Source organism: Mastigoproctus giganteus, chromosome 4, assembly GCF_048544385.1.
Source record: "Mastigoproctus giganteus isolate SK-2022 chromosome 4, ASM4854438v1, whole genome shotgun sequence".
Lineage (NCBI taxonomy): Eukaryota > Metazoa > Arthropoda > Arachnida > Uropygi > Thelyphonidae > Mastigoproctus > Mastigoproctus giganteus.
Window position 1 is genome coordinate 4,719,247 of NC_143578.1, and position 22,652 is coordinate 4,741,898.

General features: G+C 35.9%; 1 protein-coding gene across 2 annotated transcripts in view; it reads left to right on the plus strand.

The window, feature by feature from the left end:
• LOC150086353 (ER lumen protein-retaining receptor-like) overlaps nucleotides 1–22,652 on the plus strand; it is a 65,221-nt gene that overhangs the window by 19,793 nt on the left and 22,776 nt on the right. For both annotated transcript variants that reach the window (XM_090371324.1, XM_090371323.1), the window contains exons 2-3: nucleotides 1,330–1,589; nucleotides 10,065–10,317. In XM_090371324.1, coding sequence (XP_090227450.1) covers nucleotides 1,330–1,589; nucleotides 10,065–10,317 — 513 coding nt within the window. The remainder of the gene's footprint in view (nucleotides 1–1,329; nucleotides 1,590–10,064; nucleotides 10,318–22,652) is intronic.

The following is a 22,652-nucleotide window of genomic DNA, read 5'->3' on the forward strand; positions in this document are numbered from 1 at the left end:
GAACCCCTGGCTTAGTGCCGTGAAGGGTTTGTAAAGGTAAGGTACCTACGTGTACCTAGGAACCTTACAATAAAGATCATATATATATATAATTTTTTGCAAGGACTGTGATTATTGGCTATACGAATAAGTCTACACTGGCGAGATTTCAAAATATATTTGTTGTACAGATATATGATTAAAATATTGATGGTACAGTTAAATACATATAATAATACATTTAAAATATACTAGGAAAACTTAGTTAACTTTGATCATCTAAAACTTAGTATTTTAATTTTTACAAAACAGTTTATTGCACCTATGTTCATCTTCAGTGACACAGATTTCAAGCAAAAGTTTGCACTCTGTAAAAGGAATTAACCTGATTTCTGACCTTTCTTGACATAAGCACATGACAAATATTGCTCCCTCTGCATCAAAAAAAACTGGTTTTCTTTTTCACTCTGTATTACTTTTCTTCTAAACAGCTACTCACTCTGTACAAATTTGACTACTATATAATGTTGTTTCCACATTTGGGGTAGTACCCTAAGACTTCTCAAGTTTCTAGACACCATGCAGCAGTTAGTGCAAATATTGGGCTTCCTTATTCCTTGTAAAACATTTACTAAAGCATTTAAGAATATTATCATATATATCTGTAGAATTTTTCATTATTGTTATATTAATTGCTATTGCTAATACATGTGTGAATTGTGTTCCTTATTACCCTGGTACTAACCTAAATAACCTAACCTGTTCTACATTTTCTTATTCAGAAATCCTCACTGTTAGTATATTTGAATCATTATGTATGTTCCATGCCACTCTATCAAGCAGTTTAGGGCAGTTTGAGGATTTTTGTTTGTTTTGTGTCCATCTGCTCAGTTTAAACTGTTGCAGCCATGAATAAACTGCAATAAGAAAACCAGTCTTTTTTATGCAGATCATTTGTAGGCTTGCATGCCATACAAGCGGTGATTGTAACTTGCAATCAACTGAAAAAAAATAATAATAATAAAATATTATCTGCAGTGTTTTATTTAAAAAAATTCTTTAAGAAAGCAGCATTTTTTCATAAAAAAGCAAGCTTTTCAATTGTTTCTTTAATTATGCCATTTTCATTTTATGGAGTACGGCTATAAATTTAAATAGCAGGTTATGTCTACTGTTATTTTACATGATCAGTCTTAGTTCATGTGAATAAGGTCAGACCTATTTTATTTTAATAATTCTGTAAATAATAATCTAAAATATGGCTGTCAAGGAACAGTGTTAACTTTAATGATGTAATAATATTTTAAATGATTGAAATCCATCAAAATTAATATGATTATTGTATTCTAGGAATCTCTGGTAAGAGTCAAATATTGTTTGCTACTGTGTATACTGCAAGGTACTTGGATCTTCTTACCAACTATGTCTCTCTATATAACTCTGTCATGAAAGTTGTGTTCATTGCTGCATCATGTGCTACAATATACTTGATGTTTGCAAAATTTAAAGCTACTTACAACAGAAATCATGACACATTTCGCATTGAGTTTCTTGTTGTACCAGTTGCTATTTTGGCTCTATTTGTGAATCATGAATTTACCTTATTGGAGGTAAGTATATTGAATTTTATAAGTTTTATGCATATTTTTCTACATTATTAATTTTTTCAAACAAAGTCTAGTGCAGCGTTTCCCAAACTTTTTTAGTCACAGAACACTTTTCATCTCGCAACATATTCACGGAACACTTTTCGTCTCGCAACATATTCACGGAACACTTTTCGTCTCGCAACATATTCACGGAACACTTTTCATCTTACAACATATTCACGGAACACTTATGAAACACAAGTTTAGTGGGAGCTAAAGAATTATTTTGTAATATTTTATTACATACGACGCACTGTGCATCAGGAGCATCTATATTTCCAACATGTAAAGCCGAAATTCAAATGACTGTTTTTTCACTTTGGATTTTTGGAGAACAAAAGGCTGCGATTGTTCATCCTCACTTTGAAGTGTGAGAATATTGTGTTTGTTTTCATCGACCACAGTTGCACTACTTGAAGTACTTTGCTTCTTGTTTTTAAAAGTTTTTTTTTTTTCAACTACAAATGTATGGTCACATGTTTTAATAATAATATTTTGAAATACTAATAATTATCAAAAAAAAAAAATTATACAAGGATGTGAGTTTAGTTATGATATCGGTTCACTTCCTCCTCTCCTTCAACCCATGTATTCCAGGCTAAATTGCACACGAATGGCATACTAGATCACCACATTGCTCCTTTTTCATAGGCGTCATTACCTCTATGCATACTTCTCTATGCAAAGCCCCCCCCCCCCCAAAATAAAGTGTTCGGCGGTCTATTCAGTTGATCATTAGTCTATGCCAGTATATTAATAACCGAAAAAAAATTATCTTAAATATTATAATGATACAAAAGTGGTGTAAGCTACAAATATACAAAATTTATTTTATATTTTTTAATTATTAATTACGATTTTTCATGAAACACTTGTTCACATCTCGCGGAACACTAGTGTTCTGCAGAACATAGTTTGAAAAACGCTGGTCTAGTAAAACATTTAAAATAATTTTTTAATGTTATTTTATAGATAATCATAAATAGACACTTTAGTGTATGCCACTGCTCTTTATTCACTAAGTAGTCTTACAAGAGGTGTTAAAAAGTAATGAGACTGGCAACACTGCTCACCTTTAATGTTCTTCTCAAATAGGCCTCTGAGGTTGGGTATATTCATATTACACGTTCTTAGCGTTTTTTCACCAACCTTTCATAAAATAAAATAAAATAAAGTAAAATAAGATAAATAAAATAAAATAAAACACAACAAATTCCCGATAACTATATTTACAATAACCTGTATTTACAAAATTAATATATACGTATTACAATATTAAAAGTATTAAAACACAAGATTAAAATGCATTAAAATATACTAACTTAAAAGCGATAAAATTCCGTAGCTTTCAAAGGCTCCAGCCTTCTTCTTCAGCAGTATTCTCTATTATTCAGTACACCTTTAAATATCAGCAGGGTAATGGTAGACATCACACGTTTTCATTCTCACGTGTTCCGCTCTCTTGCATTGTGGAACCGGAAGTGGCTCGAACGGAAGTCGTACGGAACCGTTCATCCTTTTTTAGGATAATAGTCTCTAAAAGGGGGTGAATCCGTACACCCCTATCCCTATTAATGTTAGTTGTAGAACTGATCCGCAAACTCTCGAGCCACTTAAGGTCCCAAAACCTATGCGCCCGATCGGTGATAGTGGCATCGTCTGGGGAGATCTGGTGCTGCTTCTCCCAAAAATGCTCGGCCACGGCGGACTTGCCATACTCCGCATTCCTTATTGCTTTTTTGTGTTCCCCCAGACGATCTTTGAGACGACGTTTTGTCTCGCCTACATAACATTCCCCACAATCCGGGCATCTAATATTATATACCACCCCACTAACATCCTCTTTTTGAATGGGGTCCTTAACTTGAGACACAACTGTGCGCAGTCTTCGCCCGGAAGCTGCACACAGCGTGTCTGATATTTTCTTAATACTCTGGTTATATAATCCGTCAAGCCCGGATAATAGGGAATGTATGCAGTAGATACTGGTATAAAAGATTCATCTCTCCTCTGATTTTCATTAATAAATTTATCTATAATCCTCTGGGGGTAACCACATTTAGCAAGATCCGCCGTGACATGTTCATACTCTGCTTTCCTATCATCGGGGTTACTGCAATGTGATTTCGCTCTATTAATTAACGTTCTTATCACACTGTTCCTGTGATGGCTGGTCAGGGCTGAATCATAATGCGTATATTGCCCTTTACACATTGTTTTTCTAAAGACTTTTGTCTTTAACTGCTGGTCTTCCCTACAGACCAACACATCCAGGAACGGGAGAACTCCTCCATCTTCAACTTCCGATGTAAATTGTATGAATTGGGAGAAGCCATTTAAGATATTCAACACCTGATCTTCACTCCCCTTCCGAATAAATGTAAACGTATCATCCACATACCTTTTCCAAGGGCGCATAGGGAGAACACTAGCATTAAATATTCTGGTCTCGAGCTCCTCCATAGCTAAATTTGCTATAATTGCGCTAATGGGGGAGCCCATAGCTGTACCATTAACCTGCTTATATATAATGTTATCAAAAACCATAGTGTTACTTGAGAGGCACAATTCTATACCCTTCCTGATATCTTCTGGATTAAGTTGTGTCCTAGTATTTAGGGTAGTATCCCTCTGTAAGACTATGTTTGCACACCACACTCCATGGTCAATAGGAATACAAGTAAATAGCGATTTTACATCAAATGATATCATAATCTCATCCTCTTCTATACGCTGATTCCTAATAAAGTGCACAAATTCTTTACTATCCTTGATACTATAATCAGAGAGTCCTACTAGTGGAGACAATAGTTTGGCTAGAAAACCCGAAAGTGCATATGTCGGACTACCTATAAATGAGACTATAGGTCTGAGTGGCACATCTACTTTGTGAATTTTAGGTAAGCCATAAAACCTTGGCATTTGGCTACCTGTAGCATGTAGTGTCCAATATTGTTCTTTAGAAATCTTATTAGATTTAAGCCAACCCTGCAACATTCCGTTTACTTGTCGCTCCAAACTAAGAAGTGGACTCTTCTGGATAACCTTATATGTTGTCTGATCTTCTAATAAACTCAACGCTTTATTCTTATACACTTCTTTATTAAGAACCACCGTTGCTTTGCCTTTATCAGCGGGTAAAATTATAATACTATCATCTTGTTTAAGGCTTCTTAATGCTAGTTTTTGCTTCACATTAAGATTGGAAGGAGCACTCTTAGCTTGACTAAGGATGGCTGCTATTTTCACTCGGGCTTCATTAGCTATATCTACGGGAAGTTTATTTATAGCCCTTTCCACACCCATTGCAATTTCTGCAACGGGTATTCTGGGCGGTACTATGGCAAATTTTGGTCCTAGATTTAGGACCTCCAATTGCTCTTTAGTTAATTGTTTATTACTCATATTAATTACAAAATCCTTAGTAATATTATCATTATTGTCTCTCACCTTACTTTGTTCTTTAAGCCTGTCAAACTTCCCTATTTGTCTCCGTCTATAGCTATCAGAAATTTGCTTTGCTTTAGCTGTCACTACACTAATCACACCTGATAGGTGCATCGGTGTCAATATATCCCTTATTTCTTCAAAGCATTGTCTTTTTTCCTTTCCTAGTATTATGTAAGTCCCTATGTAATTTTCCAATCCATATATTTAAGATCTTCTTATGATACCATCTGGCGACGTTGAATAATCGCTCATCCTCAAAAGGAAGCTTTGTTTGGAAGCCTCGCGGTATAAGTTTATGTGTCTTACATCGGTGTGCAAACCTCAAATGCTGTTCCTGTTTAGCCTCCTTGACACTATGTCTTTGAAACTCCCTGATGCACTGCATAATTGGATGGCCGTAGCATCGAAATAACTCCTCAAATAGGCCTCTGAGGTTGGGTATATTCATATTACACGTTCTTAGCGTTTTTTCACCAACCTTTCATAAAATAAAATAAAATAAAGTAAAATAAGATAAATAAAATAAAATAAAACACAACAAATTCCCGATAACTATAATCGTTATAGTTATCGGGAATTTGTTGTGTTTTATTTTATTTTATTTAACAGGGAGTTTCAAAGACATAGTGTCAAGGAGGCTAAACAGGAACAGCATTTGAGGTTTGCACACCGATGTAAGACACATAAACTTATACCGCGAGGCTTCCAAACAAAGCTTCCTTTTGAGGATGAGCGATTATTCAACGTCGCCAGATGGTATCATAAGAAGATCTTAAATATATGGATTGGAAAATTACATAGGGACTTACATAATACTAGGAAAGGAAAAAAGACAATGCTTTGAAGAAATAAGGGATATATTGACACCGATGCACCTATCAGGTGTGATTAGTGTAGTGACAGCTAAAGCAAAGCAAATTTCTGATAGCTATAGACGGAGACAAATAGGGAAGTTTGACAGGCTTAAAGAACAAAGTAAGGTGAGAGACAATAATGATAATATTACTAAGGATTTTGTAATTAATATGAGTAATAAACAATTAACTAAAGAGCAATTGGAGGTCCTAAATCTAGGACCAAAATTTGCCATAGTACCGCCCAGAATACCCGTTGCAGAAATTGCAATGGGTGTGGAAAGGGCTATAAATAAACTTCCCGTAGATATAGCTAATGAAGCCCGAGTGAAAATAGCAGCCATCCTTAGTCAAGCTAAGAGTGCTCCTTCCAATCTTAATGTGAAGCAAAAACTAGCATTAAGAAGCCTTAAACAAGATGATAGTATTATAATTTTACCCGCTGATAAAGGCAAAGCAACGGTGGTTCTTAATAAAGAAGTGTATAAGAATAAAGCGTTGAGTTTATTAGAAGATCAGACAACATATAAGGTTATCCAGAAGAGTCCACTTCTTAGTTTGGAGCGACAAGTAAACGGAATGTTGCAGGGTTGGCTTAAATCTAATAAGATTTCTAAAGAACAATATTGGACACTACATGCTACAGGTAGCCAAATGCCAAGGTTTTATGGCTTACCTAAAATTCACAAAGTAGATGTGCCACTCAGACCTATAGTCTCATTTATAGGTAGTCCGACATATGCACTTTCGGGTTTTCTAGCCAAACTATTGTCTCCACTAGTAGGACTCTCTGATTATAGTATCAAGGATAGTAAAGAATTTGTGCACTTTATTAGGAATCAGCGTATAGAAGAGGATGAGATTATGATATCATTTGATGTAAAATCGCTATTTACTTGTATTCCTATTGACCATGGAGTGTGGTGTGCAAACATAGTCTTACAGAGGGATACTACCCTAAATACTAGGACACAACTTAATCCAGAAGATATCAGGAAGGGTATAGAATTGTGCCTCTCAAGTAACACTATGGTTTTTGATAACATTATATATAAGCAGGTTAATGGTACAGCTATGGGCTCCCCCATTAGCGCAATTATAGCAAATTTAGCTATGGAGGAGCTCGAGACCAGAATATTTAATGCTAGTGTTCTCCCTATGCGCCCTTGGAAAAGGTATGTGGATGATACGTTTACATTTATTCGGAAGGGGAGTGAAGATCAGGTGTTGAATATCTTAAATGGCTTCTCCCAATTCATACAATTTACATCGGAAGTTGAAGATGGAGGAGTTCTCCCGTTCCTGGATGTTGTTGGTCTGTAGGGAAGACCAGCAGTTAAAGACAAAAGTCTTTAGAAAAACAATGTGTAAAGGGCAATATACGCATTATGATTCAGCCCTGACCAGCCATCACAGGAACAGTGTGATAAGAACGTTAATTAATAGAGCGAAATCACATTGCAGTAACCCCGATGATAGGAAAGCAGAGTATGAACATGTCACGGCGGATCTTGCTAAATGTGGTTACCCCCAGAGGATTATAGATAAATTTATTAATGAAAATCAGAGGAGAGATGAATCTTTTATACCAGTATCTACTGCATACATTCCCTATTATCCGGGCTTGACGGATTATATAACCAGAGTATTAAGAAAATATCAGACACGCTGTGTGCAGCTTCCGGGCGAAGACTGCGCACAGTTGTGTCTCAAGTTAAGGACCCCATTCAAAAAGAGGATGTTAGTGGGGTGGTATATAATATTAGATGCCCGGATTGTGGGGAATGTTATGTAGGCGAGACAAAACGTCGTCTCAAAGATCGTCTGGGGGAACACAAAAAAGCAATAAGGAATGCGGAGTATGGCAAGTCCGCCGTGGCCGAGCATTTTTGGGAGAAGCAGCACCAGATCTCCCCAGACGATGCCACTATCACCGATCGGGCGCATAGGTTTTGGGACCTTAAGTGGCTCGAGAGTTTGCGGATCAGTTCTACAACTAACATTAATAGGGATAGGGGTGTACGGATTCACCCCCTTTTAGAGACTATTATCCTAAAAAAGGATGAACGGTTCCGTACGACTTCCGTTCGAGCCACTTCCGGTTCCACAATGCAAGAGAGCGGAACACGTGAGAATGAAAACATGTGATGTCTACCATTACCCTGCTGATATTTAAAGGTGTACTGAATAATAGAGAATACTGCTGAAGAAGAAGGCTGGAGCCTTTGAAAGCTACGGAATTTTATCGCTTTTAAGTTAGTATATTTTAATGCATTTTAATCTTGTGTTTTAATACTTTTAATATTGTAATACGTATATATTAATTTTGTAAATACAGGTTATTGTAAATATAGTTATCGGGAATTTGTTGTGTTTTATTTTATTTTATTTATCTTATTTTACTTTATTTTATTTTATTTTATGAAAGGTTGGTGAAAAAAACACTAAAAAAAAACGCTAAGAATGTGTAATATTTTAATGTTCTTATTTAATAATGTGATGTGTTATGATATTTGGTGAGTCAGTAGTGTAGTGGCACTTGTGTTCCCTTATGCATGTATTTCATAGGTTTTTAAGTAACCTGTTTTATAATGGCAGTGGTGAAAACTATTTTGCATGTTTAAAGACAAAAATGTGCAATAGAATTTTGTGTTGAACTCAGAAAAAGTAGTCAAGAAACATTAGAGAGATATTACAGAAAATCTGCAGCTCAGAACCAGTGATGAGCAACAGAAGTTTTTGAGTGTTAAAGTATTTTGATGGTGGAAAAAAAACTGGGTGATGCTCAAGGTGGAGTAGTAAGCACTGCCATTATAGATATGATTATCGAGAATGCCGATTGCTACTCAATAGAAAGAAGATTATTGCAATGGCAAATTGCAGTTCTTACTCAACAGTTGCTTTCCAATGGCAAATCTCTCTAATTTTCAATTGAAAAGCCTTGTGACAGTGAGATTAAAATGAGCTGCGCGTGTGTGTGTGTGTGCGCACACACACACACACACACACACACACATAAAGTGGGTTTTTTAATGACCAAAAATGAATGCAAGTTTTGGAAAAGGAAAATTTGTGAAAATTTATGGCTTCCAGACCTGTATACACAATGGAATAATTACTTCCTTATCTTTATTGGCAAAATTTCTTTATATTTGTATATTATTGGTAGAACACCATGAGCTGTCCTAGCAGCCTGTTTGTTGGAGCAGCATATCTCAATTACTATTTCATCCAGCAAACCTTTGTATCTTTAGCAAACTTAGACATTAAACTTGAATGTAAATGAGTAATTTTAATTTTTTTTTTTTTTTTTTTAATGCTAAATAGACCACCAGAGTTGGGGGTCAGTTTTAGTATGAAATTAAAAATTACTGTAATATGGCTTATCAATCTTTCAGCTTTTATCTTCAAAGAAGTTTGTTTAAAATTATCACAGTATAAGATCATAGTTTTACTCTACAGAAACTGTAATAAAGAACCTCCAAGTAGCATTACGGCAAAGTAAATCACAGATATATTAGATAACTAAACACAGTAATATATTTATAGATCTTTTTTAAAATAATAAGAGAAGTATACCTCAATATAGCAGCATACAGCTCTGATTCATACTATCTAATTTATAGATCTTTATATTTCCAAGTAGTAATATTGGGAAGTAATCAGCTATTTAAAGAAATCACATCTTAAACTAATGTAATTACATACTGAAACACAGACGGTAAATGTAGGGCAGACAATAGCCATGAAGCTTAATGTCACAGATTTTGGTGAAACTTAATGTCACTGAGATTTATGGAGGCCTCTTGGCACACAAACAGCACTTCTCAATTCTTCAAATACTGGTGAATGAAAGGTTGTGCAGGATGCAGAACCTTCCATTCACTAGTTTTTGAAAAATATCATTTTACCTTGTTTAGAGTTTGACTTTTGCCATTCTTCCATGATCCAAAAATGATTGAATCTTTAGATTTTTTAATTAAATGAATTTAATAGCCCACAAGAGAAGAGTGAAATATAGTACTTTTTTTTTTTTTTTTTGTTTGTTAACATAAAATGTAGTTTGTGCATCAAAAGCTATATTAATTGGATTCTAATGTAATATCTACTTAATGTGTTCATTATCTTTCAGATATTATGGACCTTCTCTATATATTTAGAATCAGTTGCCATCCTGCCTCAGCTTTTTCTGGTGTCCAAGACTGGAGAAGCAGAAACCATCACTTCTCATTATCTTTTCTGTCTTGGTTTATACAGAGCTCTCTATATTCTTAACTGGATATATAGGTACTACATGGAAGGCTTGTATGACTTAATTGCCATCATTGCTGGTGTAGTACAGACAGTATTATACTGTGATTTTTTCTATCTTTACATTACGAAAGGTATGTAAATGGAAAACATAGTTGAATTAGGTTATATTACTTGTTTGTTTGTTTGTACATAACCGTTAATTGAGAAACATTCTGTTATGTCATTATTTTTTGTAGTGAACTGAATGTGGTAATACAGGTGGGGCAGGAAAATGGGCAATTTTAAAAAGCGGTTTTTGGGTGCTAATATGGTGGAAGATTGTGTCACCTGACATACTCCTGTCCACAGCATGCCATTTAGTAATCAAAGAAGAGTGGAAGTGCACAGCATGCTTTTGCTGTCAAGAAATTTTACAAAAACAATGACAATTACAAGGCTGTGATGTTTATTTTGTGTTCACTTTAAACAACTTAAGCATCAAGATCTTGTACCTTCAGATCATGCCATACATAATTTTGAAGAAACTGGTTTTGCTCGCAAAAAGTCTCAAGATGGAATAAGGAGTGCCCGTACACCAGAAAACATTTGCACTCTCATGCCGAGTTTAAAGCTTTCTGCATGTTGGCATGCACTCTTGTTGAACTTATCCAGTAGAGGGGTGTCAATAACTATCACACTAGGACTTAAATTTTTTTTCCTTACAAAGTATACACACTGCAAGAATTAAAACTTCATGATCTCCTTACCTGTAAAAATTTTTGTCAAGAAATGCTAACTGAAATGGATCATAATGAAGACCTTATTCAGAATTTATGAATGTCTAATGAAGCTCACTTTCATCTACAGTTTTGTGAATAAACAAAACTTTTATTATTGGTCAGAAGAAAACCCTTACCAATTCTACCAGCAACCATTGAAGAGTGACTGGGGAACAGCGTGGTGTACAGTTTCATCTCACGGCTTTATCAACCCATATTTTTTAAAGATGATAATGGAAAGGTAACAGCTATACTTAGGGCTGCTGTGCTGATATGATCACAAGTTTTGACTGATAAACCAGCTACTAAGTTTCTTCAAACTAATGAGGTCATTTGGTTTCAATGAGATGTTGTCTGGGTGTCAATGAATGTTGTACAACTGCTTTATCATAACCACATTATTGCCAGGAATTGGTTATATTTCTTGGCCTCCAAGGTTTCAGACCTGTCAGCATGTGGCGTTTTTTTTCTGTGGCCACTTAAAAAGTAAGGTGCACTCTTATCACCATCCACACAATATTGAAAGAAAGAATTTATAAATTGTTGGGATTCCTTTGGAGATGCTATGCTACATCATGGGAAACATGCATGGAAGATTAGAAGAATGCCTATGCAGTGATGGAGGTCACCTTGTGGATATCATCTTCAAAAAATAAACAGCATGCTATTTTCTTTAAGGTGGCATATTTGTATTTTGGCAAATACAAATTATTTATTTAATTATTGAGGTTTTTTAAAATCACCCATTTTCTGCTTAAAACTGTATTTTGGGTATTAAAACTTCCCATAGAGGTTTGAATTTCATTGATACTCAGAAAATCATTATTTAATTTAATGAACAAGTATCTCTCAATTTATGTGATTAATGGATTCCTGGAAATCATCATGCATTGCAAACTCTTATCACAGAAATACTTTTCCCATAGAAAATAATGCATCAAGACTGGGTTACATTCTGAATCATATTTTTAGACCCTCCCACATTGTTATATATGTTATATAAATGTTTTGTAATTTTAGTTGGAATATGATTATAGTGATTGTACAAAATCAATTGGTATGCATTATTATGTTCTGAGCAGGCCAGCTAGTAAACATTGCAGAGTTTGTGCTGAGGTGCAGAAATAATTTCATCTCAGACATTCTTACATGCTCAAATTTAAATTGTTAGTATGGCTATTTAATGGCACAAGTGCTGCTGGGCCAAGATGTGCTATTCAGGCCTGTGAGACAAGCCAGTTCATGCAGAAAGCTGTAATAAATCAAATTTGCATCATTTTCTGTTAAATGTCTTTGCATCAATGGCTCCAGTAAGTATTCATTAAAGATTGCAGATTTTCTCACTGAGTATTGCTTTGGTAACTGCAGTCGGCAAGGATATGTTTAATTAAAAGTTGTGTATTGCAATGCATGCACGTTTATTTATTTAATTGGGGAACATTTAACTGGGGAACATTCTTGCCAATTAATAGATATAGATGTAGATGTGTATGGCCCAAACTTAACTAAACACAGTAATATTCAGTACATATTTTAGAATCAGTCATGTTTGCATTCTGTAATTAATTTATTTATGGGAAAGTTTGTTTGAAGGTTGTGAAGGTATCAGATTGTCTGTTACCATTCATGAGCAAAATTATTGATTCATTGATAATTAACAATGGGGAAACTCAAGAGTTTTCTGCCCCACATTTGTAACTCAGAACATTTGGGTGCCATAATTCATTTTGATTGTCATTTCAGAAAATTTCATCCATTTATATTTGACCTGGAGAATTAAATACATAAATAAATATTTGAAAATTGTTCATTCATGACACTATTATACTGTATGCGGAGCTTTGTTCATATGTATAATGTTCATGATGCATTATATATCATATACAACAAGGTAAGAACTGAGTGAAACTTTAGGAATTGTACAAGTTTCTTCCCAAAACTATATCATATTCAAGCTTCATCCTTGGTTTATACTAGTACAGTATTTTCAAAATAATAGACCACAAATCATTGCCAATTTGTTCCTTTTGATTCTGTTAGTCTAAGGGATCAGAGCAATCTGGCACCTCCGTAGCCAGGTGGGCAGGAGCAGCAGTGCGTAGCACACGCTTCTTGATTAAACCGGGGTTTGAGCCCGTGCCCACCAAATACGGAGGATGCGGAAAGGTCAGGGAATGACCACCGCATATCCCCGGAGCAATATGGCCTTAGTTGCTAATGCTCCTAAAAACCAAATAACAATAACAACAACAGAGCAATCTAAAAGTTTTAAGTCCTAAAAAATTTAGTCTCTGCTCATATATTTTAGAGTTCATACCTAACCATCCGTAGCCGAGTGGGCAGGAGCGGGAGTGCAGTAGTACACGCTCTTTGAGTAGACCGGGGTTCAAGCCCCTGACTGCTGAATACAGTCGATCTGCCAACCCGCACTGGACCAGCGTGGCAGATTATGGTCCATTTCCCTCAGCATGAATTGTTGAGGAGGCTTCCATCCTGCAGTGGGTTGATAATGGCTGCACTTTACTTTTTTTTTTTACTTTACTTACCTAAACTTTAGTCTCTCAAGAGAGGTTATTGTTTAAACTAGAGTAAATTGTAATTATAGGATAGTTCGGGGACTGGGCTGAAAACACAAGACAGTGGATAGGCATAAATGGGTAATTTTCATACTCTACTCTAGTTGGCTAGAGTAGTAAGTGGATCTCTCTTGTTTCAGATCTTCTTTACACATTCTTTTTGATGAAAGGCCAGTTTTGTAAGTTGTGTGGCAACATCCTTATTTTGTCAATTTTGTAATTATTTATCTCTTATTATACATATTTTTTTACCTTCTATGACTGTCTCCCTCATTTTTTTCCTCTTCACTACTTATATATATATAAAAATAATAAATCTGTAGCCATTGTCAATCCATTGCAGGGTAGAGGACTCCTCAAGTTATGTTGAGGGAAATGGACTATAATCTGCCATGCTGGCCTGTACTATTGCACTCTCACTCTTGACCACTCGGCTACAGAGGCCTGCTCCATAGAAATAAAATAAAGAAATATTATATATTTATTTATTTTTTAATGAAATTCTCAAACACGAATGTTATTAGAAGTATAGCTTGGTATCGTATATGGGTGAAGGCTCTAAAGACTGAAGATACCTGTTGACATTAGATTGGAATTTCTGTGGATTATAATTTTTTGGAAATATATGTGATGGAAGGCTGTTCCAGACAACAGAAGCAGAAGGGATAGCATTAGCATTAGTTGAGACATATGATGCAAGAAAGCAAGCTTATAGAGCATCAGCCAAAAAAAAAAAAAAAAAACACCCCTTCTTTCCATTTCACCCATCCAGTCACTCCAATTGTTTGTCTAGTTCAGCCTTAAATTTATTTAAGCTATCCACTTGCTGGCTAAAGGCGAACTTCTGCACATCTATTCTACAACTATCTTTCCTCAATTTGAATTTATGCCCCCTCAGGTTCTTAATCTCAGCAAGTGGAAGTATCCCATCAGCATTGAGCCTGCTCAAACCATTCAAGACTTTGTACACCTCAGTCAGATCACCTCACAGGTGCCTAATCTCCAGATGCTGCAACTGACAGAATTTAAGCCTCTCCTGGTAAGAGAACACCTTTGTTCCTCTCACCAATCTTGTTGCCCTTCTCTGTACTCATTCTAGCAACTCTACATCCTTCCTAATTATAAGGATAAATAAGGAAGAGGAAAAATTGGTTCTGTTGAGTATGGAGTTGGACAGCGAATGGATGTTGACTGTTTCTGGTTCATGTTTATTACTGGTTTGAAAGAGAGCAGGAAAATTACAGCTGCCAATTCAAAAGAATGATATCCATGGAAGTATCTGTAGAAAAGGAATATTGCAAAAACTATGAGAGAGAGAGAGAGACAGACCAGTCAGGTCTCTCTCTCCCTCTGATAGGGCAGATTTGAGAATTGTCAGAGTGAGTAGTTGTTTAGAAGAAAAGTAACACAGATGAAAAAAAAAAATCTAATTTTTTGATGTAGTAGAAGCAATATCTGTAACGTGCTTATGCCAGGAGAGATCAGAAGTCAGGATAATGCCTAATAGAGATGTGTGATCCTGTATAGAAATGCTAGTGTCACCCAAGATGAGCATAGAAGCAGTAAATATTTTTTTGCAAGAAATAAAACAGGAATCTCAGAAGATTCCTGTCAAGAAAACTGTTTTCTTGCCCCATTGGAGAATTATTGGAGATTAGCATTTAAGGATTTGTTGGTGGATATTCAAGAAATTGAGCCCATTTGTGTAAGGCAAGTTGGAATATAGTGTTATCATCAGTAAAATTATGGATAGGATTTGCAGTCAGTGGAAGAAGGTCATTAATATACAAGAGGAAAAGAGTGGGAGAAAGAACCAAACTGTGGGGAATACCAGCATTAGTGGAGAAGTTAGAAGACAGAGTGCCATCTACCATTACCTGTAGTGAATGGTCAGAGAGAAAATTGTTAAAAACAATTAGTAAGTCAGTGGGAGCTCATTGAGAAGACCTGTATGCCAAAAACAATCAAAACCTTTAGAAATGTCAAAAGCAATTGTTTGAATTTTATGAAATTTTTCCATTAAAGTTGTCCAAAGTTGAGTAACATAAGCCAATATATCACCAGTGGATTGACACTGACAATGCATACTGGTGGTCATCAGATGGAAGATTTTGAGATAAGTTTAAAGTTTGGTGGTTGATGGAATTCTTCATTTTGTTGGAGAGAGTAGAGTAAGCACAGAAGGAAAAACACCAGTGGAATAAGGAAGTGAAAAATGGCAACACAGAATGGGAGCACAGGTTTTCAGAATAGTGGAGACATGCTATCAGGATCTGAAACTTCCTTGGAATCAAATTGTTAAATTTCTGACATTCTTCTGTGTTTTTTTTTTTTTTTTTATGAAAACCCCAAACACGAAAGGTATCAAAACCTATAGTACTTAGTACCATGCATGGGTTGAAGGAGAAGTATGGGGGAAGGGGGATGCCGGAAACTTTGCTCTAGAGACTAAACATGGGTTTCACCACTTCAAGCCTCCAATAAGCAAAGTGGTTTAGAAGACAATGGAAGATATTGAGTGGAATATAGGATACAACAGGGGGTGGCTTACCAAGATTGTTGATAAAAAGAGTTAGAAGAAAAATAGGTTTCTAGAAAGTCAGCTTTATCTTTAGCTGATGATACAATAGAATCATGAAGTTGTAACAGAAGTGGGAATGTTGATGGGCAGCAGTTGTGGTTAGTAGCTTTGACAAGAGACCAGAACTTTTGACTACATTTGACAAGGTTCAAAATTGAGTTTGGACTGATTAAACTTTGCAGTTGTTGTGAGCTTTAGAGCAAGAAAGAAATGAAGCTGGACATTTCGATACAAGCCAATTACAATATTTTATGTTCTCATTTTGGACAGCTTAGCACATTTATTGAAAAATTAAGGTTTAGATAAGGGATGAGATTTTTGGGTGAAATTTGGAGTGGAGGACTTCATCCTCACAAGAAGAATTTCATTGACACTACCTAAGAGAACAATGGGATCAAAAGATTTAAAAAGTAATCTAACCAAGATCTAACTGTAATTTATCACTGTTAAGCCTCAATTTCTGGTTTCCAGCTCATCTGCTGAGTTTATTTAGATCTTCTGATTACTGTCATTAACTACTGATACTTTTATATTGTCAGCAAATTTAGATATCAGACAAAATACTTAAATCAGTATTATTTATAAATATTAAAAATGGTAAGTGGGGTTCACTTACCCCACTGGAGCCCCTCTTATCTTATTAGTCCACATTATTAACTACTCTTTGTCTCTTAGCACTTAGTCACCTTTTTATACATAGTAGTAACTTTCCCCTAATTCCAGATTGCTCCAATTTAATCAGTAATTGTGCATGTGCTACAGTATTAAAGACTTTACCAAAATCAAAGTATATATGTCAAAATTGTGCTTTGCATCCGATTCCTTTGCAACAACTTTATAGTAGATAACCAGGTTAATGAGGTGTGATCTCTTTTAACAATTCCACGTTGTGATTGCCTTATGGCTCCAAGATGAGTTTGCATTGCTTTTTTTAACTATAGATTCCATTATTTTCCCTGGCAGAGGTTAACTTAGAGGTGTCTCTCTTTGTGTTCTCCCTTTGAACAATTTGAATCTGCAGGTACATCTCCAATGTGCTATCATTATGATGGCTAAAGGTTTAACTACCTCCTTCTCAAGTTCTTTTAGTATAATCAGGCAGATTCTATCCACCCAAGTTGCTTAGTTCACTTTTAGCTTTAGCAATTTATTTTTATTATAAAATTATTTAACTGCCAGTCAGTGTTAGACTTCTTCTGCTAGTTCTGTTTCTAAAACATTCTTCATGTAGTATAGATGTCATTTATTCAGTTTATTTATTATTATTATTAGTAGTAGTACTAGCAAATGATGCAAGGAAAGAATCTTATACAGTATCAGCAAAAAAAGAGAGGGGGGAACACTACCCACCTTATTTGTCTGTCCCCCCCTCCGATAATATCTAATTCTTCCTTCAATTTATTCAAACTATCCACTTCCGCAACACCATATGATAGTTTGTTCCAACAATCAATTACTCTCTGGCTGAAAACAAATTTTCACACATCTGTCGCTATAGCCATCATTTTTCAGTTTCCCCTTTATGTTGTTGTTGTTATTTGGTTTTTAGGAGCATTAGCAACTAAGGCCATATTGCTCCGGGATATGCAGCGGTCATTCCCTGACCTTTCCGTATCCTCCGTATTTGGTGGTGACGGGCTCGAACCCCGGTCTAATCAAGAAGCGTGTGCCACTCACTGCAGCTCCTTCCCACCTGGCTACGGAGGCGCTGCCCCTTTATGTGCATTGTCTGAGAAAGAGTTAGAATACGTCAGCATTAAGTTTACTTAATGTTGATGGTATTCCCTTACATTTTAATCAGGTCTCTTCCTCACAAGTGACTAGTTGCAGAACTGAAGTCTCAACAGGATCATCAACAGTTACATTTCATATACAGTGGGAAAATGCAATTTATCCCTTTATTTCTGTTGTTAACACACACACAATTCCTTTCTAAAGCAACAGTGTACAAAATTCTTTACAGAGTGAAATTGCATGAGCGACCTTACAAGATTCAAGTGCATCAAGTGTTGCATGAAGAAGACTACATGAGAGATTATCTTTCTGCTATGAGATTAATGAAAACATTGAAAATGCCATCTTCTCTTGACAATCTAATGTTTAGTGATGAAGCAACATTTCACATTAGTAACAAGGCTAATTACCATAATTGCCATATGTGGGGGGTACAAAGAAACCACAAAAAAAAAAATGTCTGGGAACATGAAAGGGATTCCCCATAAAGTCAATGTTTGGTGTGCCCTTGGAAAAACACACATAATTGGTCCTTTCTTTTTTGAAGAAACAGTGGCTAATAATGATAGTTATCATACAGTGCTACAGGATTTTTTAATTCCTGAACTAAGACAATTAAAAATTGAAGCTGATACAGTTTTTCAGCGAGGTGAAACACCTTGCTACCTCACTTGGAATGTTTGACAATTTTTAAATGAAGTCTTTCCCAATCATATGGATTGGTAAAGTTGGGGCAGTTGCTTGGCCAGCTGACTCACTCATTTTATCCCCATTTGACTTTTTTCTGCGGGGCATATTAAAAGTGTGGTTTACTCCTTAGAAACCATGCTCTTTAAACGAGGTTTTTGTGGTATGAACTAACAGGATTACAAATACAATTAATGCTGGTAGTTTATGCTTCATATATACCCTAAAAACTAGAATAAATTACTTTTATATTGTATTTTACAGATTATTTTTATCTCGTATATAACCTACTTTATTGCAGTTTTAAAGTACACAAGAACTTTATGGACACCCTCTGTATCCAAACCTTTAGTAAAACTTTTGATACTATTCTTCATGAAAGGCTGCTATGTAAACTGGAAGAAGTTGGAGTTACTGGTAAGATCCTATGCTGGATCACAGGCTACTAAAAAGAAGGGAGACAGAAGGTTGTCATAAATGATCAGTCTTCATGGTGGCGCTTCCGTAGCCAGGTGTGCAGGAGCAGCAGTGTGTAGCACACGCTTCTTGATTAGACCGGGGTTCGAGCCCACCAAATACGGAGGATGCGGAAAGGTCAGGGAATCACCACCGCATATCCCTTGAGCAATATTTCCTTAGTTGCTAATGCCCCTAAAAACCAAATAACAAACAACAAACAGTCTTCATGGTGGACCAGCATAACAAATGGGATCAGTGGGGTCTCCTCCTATTTTTGATTTTCATAAATGGTATTGATGAGGGCATCCTAGGTAAGTTGTGAAAGTTTGCTGATGATTTGAAGGGTGGTAGGGCGGCCGTTAATAATGTCAGTCTATGATGCTTCAAAAGGACTGTCTGTGATGTTTCAAAATGTGCACACATCATTTCTACTACCAAGGTAGTTTTAATGCATAGTTTTAAATATACAGTAGACTCTCGATTTCCTGGGATAGATGGTAAAAAAAAGAAAAGAAAATCCTGGATAATCGACTTCCCAGTTAATCCAAGAATACAGTAAGTCCCTGACATACGTAAGAGATGCATTCCAGGACTTTTTACATAAGTTGAATTTTACGTAACTCGGGAATGACTAATAAAATATTGCTACTATATCCCTGATGTGCCAAAATTACAAAAACAACATATCCTCATAAGAATGAAGGAAAATAGTTATATATTTTTCAATTAATTAATTATATATTTTTAATTAGTTTAATTAAAAACTTTATCTGGGGACAGTGGTGAAGTAGCCGGAGTGACACATAAGAAAAGAAAACATTGGTGCTGATCTCTTCACTGTTTCATATTCTGTCTTTGTCGTTTATTATTGTGTTAACACTCACAAATCTAAATTCTGTGCGATACTTGTTAATGTTTGCCCATTTCCATACATCCTTATTATTTTAATTTTCTGATCCAACTCAATCGCTTTCCTTTTCTTGGTAGATTTACTAGTACCGCTGTCACTTATTCTGTGGTCAAAATGAAATTTTCTGTAAAAAACTTCACAGGGTTAAGGTGGAAACACTATTATTACCTCACAAGAGCTCACATTTTAGAAAAGCACATAACAATGAATAGACACAATTTGGTCTCAGTAGCCCTTGTGTCTTTAAACCCAATAACAACAACAACAAAAGCACATTTCTGGAGGTCACTACCATAAAATAGTGAAGACAATTTGCAGTTTCTGGTTTATTGGGCTTTTCTATTAGTGCAATTTATTATAAATGGGTAGTAAACTCGGTCTTATTGCATTTGTGATAATATTGATAGCTGGAATTCTGTGAGTTTTATGTTATTATGATGAAATGTGTGTCCCTTTCACTGAAATCTTCAGTCATATAAAAAAAAACATAAATAAATTAAGAATCTCCTTGTTATTCTTATTTTTAAGCTTGTTACTCCATATCTCACTTGTGTAATTTGCATGTGCTGTGATTGTCGTTATTGATTGCTTATTTTTTTGTTACTGTTTTAAATTTTACAATCCTAAAAAAAAAAAATAATAATAATAATAAAATTGAGTAAAAAAAATTTACTTAAGTCAGGGACTAACTGCTTAATTTTTGGTGGAACAGGATAGATGGAACAGGACCAGGGTACATCTGCCAGGGGCAAAGGTTGATGATGTTGTGGAGCAGATATCATCTTTTAAGGGCACAAAAGGTGATATTGTTGTACATGTTGGCACTAATAATATTAAGAATAGGAGACTGACGGAATTACTTAACAAGTACAGGTCACTGTTGAAAAAAAGCCGTGAAGTAGGGTTGAATTTGAAAGTGTCTGCAATTCTGCCCAGACACGATAGGAGGGAATATATGATGAGAGCTTTGTTGATCAATTCGGCCCTGGAGAGGTTGTGCAAGGCTCAAGGGGTAGAATTTTTCTCAGCCTGATCTGTGCTTGTTAACAGGAGAGACTGCTTCTACAGGGATGGGATACACTTAAATAGAAAGGGTGCAAGAATATTTGCTGATGCTATCGAGGCAGTCTTAAGTGGGTCGGAAAACTGCTAACTTGGGGGGATACACGGACTAATAGATTAACAGGAGCCGCAGGCAGAGGTGAAAGTGATTCTTGCACTGCTTCTATTGGAATGAGCAGCAGCCTGGAAAACAAGATGCAAGGTATTTCAGAGACTGCTCGGAGTCATTGCGGTACAAGTAAACACGTGTTGTGTTAGGGTAGCTAAGAATAGGAATAGGTGCATGTATACTTGCGTGTACACCAATGCTAGGAGTTTGGTAAATAAATTTTATGAATTTGAGGTGTTGGTCAAAACCTCAAAGGCAGATATTGTTGGGATATCAGAGACGTGTCACACAGATATAAGGAATGCAGAACTGGAATTTGGGGAGTGCAATGTGTACAGAAGGATAGGAAGGGAGGAAGGATTATGTTATTAGTTAAGAAACACAAAATCCAAGGAAGTGCACCAGTCAACATCACTGGACAGTGCAGGGTCGAGTCAGTTTGGTGTGACATAAGCATTGGGAGATCAAAATTGAGAGTAGGAGTGTGCTATAGGCCTAATGACTCTGATGAGTATAATAAAATACTGTACAGGGAAATAGTGGGCCAGTAAATCAGAGAGTCTTATAATGGGGTATTTTAATTTCCCGCATATTGACTGGAATTTGTGGGTTGGTCACTCACGCACTAGCAAGGCTTTTGTGGATTTATTGGATTATTGTTTTCTACATCAGCATGTTCGGGAGGCAACTAGGAGCAATACTCTTGATCTGATTATCAGTAGTGATTATTCATGCATTAAGAATCTGCAGATAAAGGAACCACTAGGTGGCAGTGATCACAGTGTGCTCAAGTGGGATTTACAAAAGAGGTAACTACCATCAAGGGTAAAAGGAAGGGTTTTTGCTTTTGTAAAGGCGCCTACAGAGGCCTGAGACAGTATTTAAATTCTATGCAGTGGGACCAACTGATGATGTTACCAACCGCAAATTCAAAATGGAAAGCATTCAAAGAATTAATCTTGGAAGCTACTAGGCTTTACATACCAACTAAGAAATATTGTTCAAGGTTTAGGCTTAAATGAATGTCAGATCTAATGAGACATGTGGCAGAGATGGGCAGGGATACATGCATGGGATACATATAAATTAATATGTACATATAAAATGGATGGGATACATGTATGCTGCTGCAACAGGATCTAGAAAAGCTGAGCAGATGGGCTGAGAGGTGGCAAATGAAGTTTAACATTTAGTAAAGTAATGCATATGGGAAGCAGTAACCGCAGAGTAATGCATCAACTCTGTGGTACTACACTGACAGTTTTGGAGAATGAAAAGGACTTGGGAGTAATTGTGCAGGCAGATATGAAGTTTTCTGAGCAGTGCAGATGGTCTGCAAGAGTAACTCATTGTGTCTTGTCAATGATATACAGGAATTTTTCTAGCAGGGATAGAGAGGTGATTATTCTCCTTGTGTAAAGCGATGGTCAGGCCACACCTTGGAACTGTATACAGGTCTGGAGGCCTCATTTTAAGAAGGATGTAGAGCTGTTGGAACGAGTACAGAGAAGAATAACATGATTAGTGAATGGAATGGAACAAAATGTTGCTCTTACGAAGAAAGGCTTAAGTTTTGCAGATTACAGTGTT